This window comes from Patella vulgata, chromosome 8 (assembly GCF_932274485.2).
Source record: "Patella vulgata chromosome 8, xgPatVulg1.2, whole genome shotgun sequence".
Lineage (NCBI taxonomy): Eukaryota > Metazoa > Mollusca > Gastropoda > Patellidae > Patella > Patella vulgata.
In genome coordinates, this window is record NC_065886.2 from 39562052 (window position 1) to 39573426 (window position 11375).

The 11375-nt window shown below is 37.6% G+C and overlaps 1 protein-coding gene across 1 annotated transcript in view; it reads left to right on the forward strand.

Moving 5' to 3' along the window:
- The window catches only part of LOC126831167 (uncharacterized), a 32904-nt gene extending 21529 nt beyond the window's left edge, over window positions 1–11375 (forward strand). The window contains exon 2 of the mRNA XM_050561857.2: window positions 5445–11375. Coding sequence (XP_050417814.1) covers window positions 5490–8549 — 3060 coding nt within the window. The 5' untranslated portion in view covers window positions 5445–5489 and the 3' untranslated portion in view covers window positions 8550–11375. The remainder of the gene's footprint in view (window positions 1–5444) is intronic.

Genomic DNA, 11375 nt, shown 5'->3' on the forward strand with positions numbered 1-11375 from the left:
TCAATGCCGAAGACTTTGGATGATATTTAGTTAGAGACTTAGCTACAACCAAGACTAAGTCTCGATAATCCATTTTATCGTTAATTTTTTTAAATATCACGGGTTTTTCGAATCCATTTAAACCATGAGAGTTGATTTTATACTTGTGTCTAAATAATAACTTATTTAAGAATTGAAGCCAGAAGAAAAAATCCTGCAATGGGCAGAATTAGCTTTAACATAGTTTCCCGCCAAATTTCAAGGACGACACCACATTATCTAGTACATGTATCCTTACAGAAGGAACGTACTGTTATACTCAGTATATGTATAGAAACAGGTAATATTAAACTAGGTCATCAAACAATGACTTAGCTATTGTAATGATCATGTTATATAGTATAGTACGTATTTTAAAGGGACAGTATCTCTGTTTGCTGCGTCGCTCAATGATATAGGGGGCTAACTTCGGGTTTCGATCTGTTCTGGGAAACAATTCAAGCATTTTGTATTTGCGCACGTAATGTTTAAGAAGGAATGACCTTCCTTCCTTCGAAAACACCAGATGCCTGTTGAATATTTCGAATATCTTTTTACTACAACGTGAGTTAGGAAATTAGACTTTTCAGTGTGGTTTGCTGTGCAGGGCGGAGGAACAGCGTCTAATCGTTCGGATGGGACGAAAAGCATAGGCCCCGTGTATACCTTGGCAGTCGAAGAATAGGCGGGTAAATAGTCCCTGTTGGCAGAAGAGTGGAAGGTTAGACCTTTCACTTCATTTTCTTAAACGATCTAGTTCATCTTGCTTTATGCCAAAATAATTGTTTAAGCGGCATTTATTAACTTACTAAACATGGTCCAGTTATTTGGAATATAAGTCGCGTGAGTGTTTATTGTTTTCGTGACGTTAAGACGAGGATTCTCTAGTCATTATCCCAAACAAATACCACTTTAAGAATATTTCGATTCGCCTCATCGCATCACAAAAAATGCTTACACCGGTCAATAGAATGCGTAGGTCTTGTCGTTTCACCGCATATCATGTGATTGTATATCAGCGACAAAAGAAACACTTAAAAGGTACTATACTTTTCCCATAAGTAATATTAATGGTGAGAGATTCTGGTATCTAGTAGAAACGAATACCATTGAGGATACTGAATGTGCCACAATTGAATCTTGACTCATCAAGAGGATGCCGGGTTATAAAAATATTTCCTGGCGACTTAAAAATGCATGATGTAAGAGCTAAATCCGCTTGTTGCAGGTCTTTATTTTGGTTTCAAATCTTATATAATTTATTATTTAGACATTTATTCACATGACAAGCCTATAATCGGATGGCCGAAAATCAAATGGCATACAACACCTGCAGCGTCACCAGCGGCTGTAAATTCTGGAAATTGTTTTCAAACTGTATATAACATCAAACTGAACAAATGTTGTGTTTAGCCGATAACAAAAAAAGAATAACAATAGACGATTATCAAAATCAGTTCGGATGTTGAAATTCTTGTAAACAAAATTTAGTAGAGACTATATCAAATATCGTAGTTAGATTGCTGCTCCCAACAATTATTAATGAATTTTCATGACACTACACTAACTCAGGCCTCTTTATCTCTTTGTAGAACTGTATTGGTAATCTCGAGGCGTTTATTTTGTCGTTCGGAGCCATTCGTCTTACTATCCATGCGTTCTGCCATGGATACGGGGAGCCACGGTGGCTAAGTGGGTAAGACACTGGCTCGCGTGTTCGATCCCTGCATTGGCGAGGAACTTCAACTGGATTTTCTGACGTGGTTTCCCCTTGTCAGTGGTGCAGAACGGAGGACCTGACAAGGACAGCTGTCTAGTCGTTCGGATGGTATTAAAAACCGAGGTGTCGAGGTGCCGTGTATACATTGGCATGCACGTTAGATTTCGATAAGAGTAAGCCATTGTGACGCTGCCCGTGCAAAATTTCCCTGATAACACACTGTATGGAGTATGCCCGTCTTCATTAGCCGAGTCGGAGTAGAACAGTAGGACGTTAAACCCCATTTCATTTCATTTCATTTTCCATGGATACACAAAATATTTATAAGGAAACAATTTATTGTCATCGTTTGTAAATGAGAGATATATGTTATAATAATTCACTCTAGAGATTATTGACAGTGATTGTGAATAAAGGGATTGCGTCAAGGGGATTGTGATATTTATAAATTAGGTAAGAAATAAGCTCAAAGGCATGGAAATTTGATACTTTAAAAGGACGAAATATTTTTTGACTTTGGTCAAATAAGGTGTTGAAATGGTTTCATTTGATTATTTTGAAAACAAATGGACTTTCGACACGAAATCGACACTGCATTTTTTCAGTACCAGTAATGAAATAGGGTTTATCCATTAATGAGGGATGGGTGATGAAGGAAATTGTGGACTTGTCGTGCCATCCGAACGACTGGTCACACTATCCTTGTCATGTGGCCATCCCCGCATTCGCCACCCCTCACACGTGTAGGCCTGGTTAGTTGATCATCAAACTCTATTAGCGATAGAAATATTTATATAATCTATTTGAACTTATTGTTAATTCGGTTGGCATAAGATATAGATTTACGGATTCTTGCCTAGTAACACCTATGAAATATGGAATGTTGTTATTAACTCTTGAAGATAAGGTAATAAGAAAGTATATTGTCGATTTACTGATTTGTTGTATATAGGTGGTCATTATTTTCTAATTAGTGGAATTTGTAAAATAAAAGTCTATCGTGTTCAGAATAGCTGATAGCACTTGGCGATTTATTTGGGAAAAGGAGCGTTTCTTGTAGTATGTTCATACCATGTTCAATTTGACTCTTTTAAGGTAGTTTCTGCCAAGGTTTGGTGGCACGTGTGTGAAATGTGTAGCACCATGGGTCTTTTGTCAGACGTGGAAAGTGGGCTGAGCAAATCCGGTCGCCACATCATACGCATGACCCATGCACTCCATTCTTACTATATACATATCTTAGTAGCCTTGTGGCCGTCTAGTATTTTCAATTTTATCTTTGGCTTCCTTTTCACGTTGTGTATTTTCTTCTTCTTATCTAAGTAGTTAAGACGTTTATCTTCTTTTTAGTTAAGACGTTCGTCTTACCAGGAATACAATGCAACAGTTCAATTCTACATTTTCATGTCAAGCTGGATATGTCAACCCAATTATATCTGAATCTTAAATGGCTGGTTTGGGCTTTATAACAGATTTGGTTACGTCATGACTTAAGATTCTGCAAATAATGAATTTGATTGGATGGTTACAGTGTATGATGCAATTAGTAAATTTCCAATCACGTGTTAAACATGATATTCTGATTCCCACGTAACCAGCTATGTTTTGTTTTTATAACTCTTTTTATGTTTAAATCCGTCACTTATTATTTGAGTGCATTAGATATGTTTAGTGTGTATGTGAACCCAATAATTAGTTATAGATACAATATTGTCGCAAAGATCATAGTACTACAAAGTATGCCTCACAGCTGCTCGCATGGACTTGGTCCCAGACATTTATGTTTTTAATTGTTTTCAGTTAAAGTAGAATGGACAAATGTTCATTGCTCGGAACCTATGAAGGCAACACAAACCTTCGTGAAACTTCGACTACCATCCAGATTGTTTATTTACTTGCTTTAAATAAATAAATAAATACATTGTACACTTGATACGTGGTCGTACTTTCATTGACACTTTGTTTGTTTTCATACATCGATGGAAAATAGATCAAAATAATATTATATTAATTAGTAATCTGGTCTATCGATTGTCATTATGAACAATTGATGAATAAGTTGACATTAAAATTAATGAGCCATAGGCATCAAGGTTCGATTGGTTAAACCTGCCGAAAGGTATCATGTAAAAGATGTGAACTAGGAAATGTAAAACTATCAGTTTAGAATAATATTTTAGAGGCATTTTGTAACTGGATAGAGCAATACGTTGTGAGAATACTCTTCCAAACGGCGCCCAAATAAATAAGTATGTGTTTTTGTGTATCAGTTAGAAGAGACGGTCCGTATTGTAAATATAAACTTTATTTAAACTATCATCTTTGTAAATATAAACTTTATTTAAACCAGTCGAGCATTATATATATATATATAATATAGCCATTGAACTCGTATGATTCCAGAAACATGCTGACCACGCTAATCAATGATTTACAGTGATTAAAAATATAAAGTTTACATTGGCCAACAGTCAGATGTGATAGTTATTATGTCTTTATTAAACAATCTCAGCTACATCACAGTCATGCGGACACATTCAGTCCAGATCAAATGGTGAATAAATCTAAGATTACCAGATTAATCTGTTTTAATATAGTATAATAATCTGTGTTTTGTAATTCATACATTTCCACTGTGTCACAGACATTGAGATTAACCATTGGATACAAAAGTTTAAACTTTTGAATGCACCCGTATAGCAGGACTGCGTCTAAGATTTCCTTTTTTATTTGCTTTTCCAATCGCCCCCCTCCCCCTGCCCGCAATTCGATGGACTTGGCCACTCAATCACCGCCTTCACGTTTTTTCGGAAATACTTGCCTGTTATAACACTCTAATTGGAAGCGGGCAGAGGCATCGGTGCATCAGCTAATGATGTGATTACTCTGGTCAGGTTTTTAATCCTTGAGAAATTTCTTAATTTAAAACCATTTGTTGGTGGTATATTTATAATGATTGAACACGATCTAATTAAGACTTCTTCTACATTGCTTTGAGATTTTAAATACTAGAAAAGTGGATTGTTTCTTTGACCAGGCCCAAAACCATTAATAACATTCCATTTAATTTAAGAAAATATCTAAGGTTTTCAGGTTTCAATTAATTTTCATTACTAGGTTGTAGTTTATGCGCGTTATGTTTTCCATTCATTTTTTTAAAACTATTTATTACTAGCAGGATACACGGCTTCGCTCGGGAGTCATAACTCCGAAACCGGAAGTGGTAGACTAACGCCACCTGGCCTATGTTACTCCCCGGTCCGAGCTACCCCTATACCCCAAATTTCAGACTCGGGGCAGACCTAGTGTAGCCGCCAACACCAAACAGACCGGCTTCGCTCGGGGGTCATAACTCCGAAACCGGAAATGGTAGACTAACGCCACCTGGCCTATGTTACTCCCCGGTCCGAGCTACCCCTATATCCCAAATTTCAGACTCGGGGCAGACCTAGTGTAGCCGCCAACCCCGAACAGACAGACAGACAGACAGAAAGACAGACAGACAAACGACAGTCACAAATATATATATAGATATTTTAAATAATGTTATTACTCTGAAATTGTGAAGAGATAAATGTTTGATAGTGATGATGATGATGATGATGATGATAGTAGTCGAATATGTCGTAAAATGGAAATGTTTGTAAAATATTATAGCAGTTGAATATGTAAAGTACTAATTCTAGATTTTTTTTTATCCTTTCAGGTGAAAAAACACCAGCTTAGAAACACGGACCAATAACGAAGCAAAATGGCTACAGTGACTTTCACTTCACTTCTGCTGATTTGTGTCTTGGTAACATACACGTCGGGTGCTAGTTCGGATATTGGTTTTAATGGAAAGAACAAACTTTTAGACGCCCTTTTAAGGACTATTCAGAAAACGTGCAAAATTTATCCCGCGAAAAAAGATATTTACGAAAATCTGAAACAGATGGAAGCCGATAGGGGCACCATGATGTACGAGTTTCATTTCTCCATGTTTAATTACACAGATGACCCTTTGACCATAATGTACGACCAGTTGGCTTATAAACCAGGGAAATGGTTCAGAACCAAAACTCAACATGGCCGAACTCTACTTATGTTGTCATTTCATTACGATATCCTTTCTATGTCAATATTAAAAATTGGAGTCGAAAAGATTCCCATTGTTATCAAAGATGAACCATTCGGGTGCTTTAACAACTTGACGTCTGCGAAACGCATGGAACTGATATATGAAATGTTACTGGATAATTTCCAAGTCGGTAAAGCGACTAAAACCGGAACTGATCGGAGTGATTACGTGTGTCATTTAGTCATCAGAAATAATACCGGATATGCGGAGTTTGTGAATGCGTGTTGTTCAAAAGAAGAAGGTGTCATCACATGTTCAGATCAGCTGGACGACAAATGGATTACACTCTTATATTTATCCATAACTTTGGTCAAATTTCTTATGTTTTTATTCTTTCCGCTGTTTATGCCAACAAATATGTACAGTGCGGTTTACGTGGCGTCGGAATACGTCGTAAAGTTGAAGAAAGCTTTAAAAATGACGTTACTGATAACGGAAAAGACGGATTGTCACGTTAAATTCAAGAAACGATTAACTTTAGAGGATGTGTCAAACTTTTGGAGATTTCGTGAAAAATTGGACGAACTACCAACAGATGAGATAATTCCAATTAAAATGGAGGAAATCAGAATAACGGTGAAAGGGAAACGGATCATTCCCGAAAATGAACCTCCAACTGGCCTACTCCGAACTGCTTACGACAATTTAGTGCGATGTAAAATAAAGGGCCTGGAACCTTTCAATGAATGTTGTGATCTGAGTGTGTTTGCTTCTCTTGAAAACAGTTTTAAACATAAACTTACGTGGCACTCTTGCATGCAGATGTTTGTTAAGTGTATGATGCTATTTATGGTGCCTATACCATTTTATGTTCGTTTGTTTATATACTACAAGTTTGAGCATGACGAAATGGTGCAAAGACGACTTGCCATAAAGGAGGTTCATTTACAAGAACAATTCAATTATTACAGAACTAATCTCATGCAGTATTTTACGCCCACACACGGACTCTTTATCGCCGCGTACTGTTTCTACTTTCTATCGGGGTTGGTAATTGGCTTCTCTGATCAGCAAGTGAGAGACAAGCTAAAATCAATCGCCAGATCCGCTCTACAAGACATGTCAAACGTGTCTCAAGTCGGGGTTATCCAGGTTGTGCTACGTATTGGATTATGGCCGTTTAGAAAGTGTGGATTGTTAGCAATTTTGCTGATACCTCTGTATATCGGCATAACAGCACCGTTCACTATTATAACGTTCGCTTTATACTGCATCCCCATCGTTTATATTTCATACCGGATTGTGTTCCAATCCTGGAAACAGATTGGTGAGAATACGCCTCTTCAAGAAGAGAAAAAACTACGTTTTGAGAAACTGAAAAAGATACATCGTCGCTTATCGCGAATGGACATGGCGGTGCATAATATTACGGAACCGACGGAAGAAGAAACTTGTTGTCCGTCTACAGGGGGATTTAGTATGTGTTATACAATTCGAACTGTGTTTTTACAATTTGTCACCGGTGCATTCTGTTTGTGTGTTCTCTATGCCTTGGCCCTGATATTCGCTGAGTCCATAGGTCTGTTGGTGGAGGTACTGGCCTTTACCATGATGGGAATTATCGTGAATGCGAGTAGCACTTTAAAATACGTTACCATGGTTTTGCTCGTGTTTGTATACATGCACGACTGTTACAATAACGTGTACGAGAATTATCTACAGTTTAATAAAACCATTATCGAAGACATGATAGACAGAGTGGATGATTTACGAAAGATCGCTAGTCTCCCGTCCAGCATGCAGGAGAATGCCGGGTTCCAGGTTAAGACCATGGCTGAAGATCCACCTGTTAAAACTAAACTCAACTTTACTAAAGGTGAGGTTCGGTGGACGATCGGACAGCTTCTCTTATTCTTGGATTCCCACGACACTCCGAGAATCCCGTTGCGCCTGTTTAAGAAACTATGCGAGGTCCGAGTGCACGGAGCTCCAGGGCCGGTTTATCTGAATCTCCTGCGAGCCACCGGCAAATTCCTCATCATCGTCGTCTTTCTCTTGTTTGTGATGATTGTTGTCATGGCATTTGGAAATGTTCATAAAATCTCATCCACAAATCAAACTTTGGCCACATTAGCCGGTGGTTTCGTCCCCATGCTGCTGAAGAATGTGCTGTCGTCGAAGTCCGTGAAGCTCAGTCTTAAGACAATCAGTTTTAAAGGTCAAATTGACGAAATCATCACAGATTATAAACAACACTGGCCAGTGACTGATATCATTTTTGAGAAGGATGAGCCAGAAGAAGAGGGAGAAGCCGGGGAAAATGGCGACGACAAAGATAAAGATAATGATAATGATAAAGATAAGGACAAGGGTAAGGATAAGGATAAGGATATTGGCGGGGAAAAAGAAACAAAGGGAGATAAGAAAGAAGACAAATCCGCTGAGGAAAAGGAAAAAGACTCGAAAGAGGTTGAAAAGAAGCCGAATGGAAAAATCAGATTCTCAGACGAAATAGAATCCGACTCAAAATCAGATATAAAACAACCAGGGGCCGGTAGGACACCATTTGATCCGGAAAATGAAGTTGTTGACCTTTTTATAGATCTGAGTGTGGCTGATGCTATTGGGGGATGGTCGATGTTTGGCTCAACGGAAAGTTTGCCATCAGATACAATGATGCCTTCATATTTCCACCAGAGCGACCCGATGCCGCCGCCGCCATCTTATAATTCTATCGAATCACCGGCTTGAGCTGAAAACTGTGGTCACTGATCGTCGGTATAATTACCAGCTGAGATCGGTTATCTCCCCTACTGAAAAAAAAAGGGTATTTGGCGAATGTGTGTTCAAATACAACCGTCAGATATCACGGTTGGTTTAGACACTGTTATAGAACGAGCTAGCTATCGGTGGTGTAGGTGGTTGGTTTATCAGAATTCGATAATGCTGATTTTTGTTCAACCCTAAGAGGAGGATTTTTTTGTTTATAAATGTGCATGTGATACGAATGTATTACATATTTTGGGCATTACTTTGTAAACCGCAGTGTTGAAAGAACACAACGTAAAATAGTTTTGGTGTACATTTTCTTCTCTGTATTGCAAACTGGTTAGTCTTAAATGAAGGATATCCTACATTATTTTCGCCGAAACGTCGCACTTAGTAATAAACAATAATTGTATTCCATAGAATTATGCCCTGTATTTCTCATTGTCTTAGTTGCTTGTTCTGTTTGTTTATTTGGATTATTGCGTGCCATAAATTCTATACATTAAATGAGTAAATAGCATCCAATGGCATTGAAAGTTCATTATAGACTTGTCATTTGAATAAATGTCTAAATAATTATTTATATATCTCTTACATAAAACATTTTGAAAGAACCACGAAGTGACGGGATATCGGTCCTTCACCCTTCTGGGTCTTATACTAAATATGGGGTCTCCATATCAACTCTCTTTCACCACTGACACGGTGAAATCGGACTGGAAAATCCTAGGAAGTTTCTCGACCGAAACCGGGATCGAGTCCTTGGATCACCTGGTAAGTCATCCAGTGTCTTATTTAACAATCCACTGTGATCCCTTGAACTTAACAACCCACTGTCGTCCCTTGAACTTAACAACCCACTGTGATCCCTTGAACTTAACAACCCACTGTGATCCCTTGAACTTAACAACTCACTGTGATCCCTTGAACTAAACAACCCACTGTGGTCACTTGAACTAAACAATACAGATCGTACCCAGTACTGTAGCTAACACACTGCTCACGTCCCTTTAATTGAACATTTTTACCTTGCAGTTGTTTTTTTTTATACTAATTTTTTTTTTACTGAATACTTGTATTGTTAAATTGACTACGGCATCAAATACATGATTTAACTAAAAGAAATATATGTATCATTTTTACCTTGTAAATGTATTTTTTTTTTAATGCTGAGTTCTTTTTTAATGAATACATGAATTGTTAAATTGACTAAGATATTTAAAAATACATGTTCCAAATGAAAGAAATGTAATATAGATAATTTAGGGGTTTTTTTTAACATGCCATGCATATAGATATATAACATCTTTTACATTGTTGTTCGTTCTACATTCCGATTTTCTTTCTACTGGATACTATATGTTAAACTGAGAAATGAAATGAAATGAAATGGGGTTTAACGTCCTACTGTTCTGCTCCTAACCTGGGCTAATGAAGATGGTGTTAAACTGAGGAAAACGTCAAATACATGTTTTGATTGAAAGAAATGTAATTTTTTTTTCTTCAGATTTGAATAATTTTGCTTATTAGAAATGGGCATGTAAATGAGAACGGAGAATATTCCATGTACATATACATGCGTTCTTTTTTTATGCGTGTCTTAAGTTTTAGCTTTTAATGGAAAGTGACTGAAAAAAACTGAGAATTACCCTCAAAATGTGGGACTTTCTGGTACTCGCATTTTGATCAACTTTTAGGATATCATGCAGTACAAAGTATAACCAAATCTACCATAAACTATCATAAAAAGCTTTCTTGCAATTCTTAGGGGTTGACTTCCTATTTTTCATAAATTGACTCAACTATTATAATTGTGTTTACATTAAAGCCACTGGTCGTGATTTGCATTTGTCGGACGTAATCTTATTTTTCTCGATTTATTCCTCGATAAAACATATTTAGCACTTCCGTTTTCATTTTCCCAGTCGATGCAGAAAGGTGGGGCGTTAAATCGCATTTCATTTTATTTATTTAGCATTTAACTGGTTTAACTGGGAACACAAAACTAAAATATCAAGAGTAGGTAATCTTTCAGCTTGAATCCAGTCGGGTTTAAAGAGACCCATCAAAAGATTTTACCCCAAATAGGTTGACCTTGTGTGTTTATATTGTCCGAGGGGGTGGGGGGGTGGATGGCCGAATGGTTAGCACGTGCGCGCTGTATCATAAGGCCTGTCATTGAGTCAACTGGCGTGGTTTCGAATCCCCGGTTGTACGTGACAAGGATTAGGGACGCCTGTCCAGCCTCGTGGGTTTTCTTCGGGTCCTCCGGTTTCCTCCCACTGCTAAAGACCCCTACGCGCAAGTGAATTATTGAAATAAATTAAAAACCATATGCTAGTCCCAAAATGACCTAGTTTGTGTCGAGTGGACGTTAAACCCCATTTCTCCCCCTCTCTCTCTCTCTCTCTCTCTCTCTCTCTCTCCCTCTCTCTTTATATTGTCCGAATGTTGGGACATTTTAAATTCATCATATCTTGATAGATAGTTAACAGATTTGAATCGTTGGGGCGGGGTGGTGGGGGGGTGGTATTCGTGAAACGGATTTATAATATTGTAGTTTACAAATGGCGATCAGTTTCTTTTTACTGAGTAATGTTAAATTGGCGGGAACAATTGTCCTCAATGACATAGAATAAGTTATTGTGGAATGTGCTTTTGTGTCCAATGTATGTTAATTTTTTTGTTATTTTGTGAAAACAGATAACGTCAAGCTGTGAAGAAGATCGTCTATTTGTTTGTATATAATTATAAAAGACATCGTGTATTGTAATTGTTGACATTTTTTCTAATAAAAACAGGTGTTCA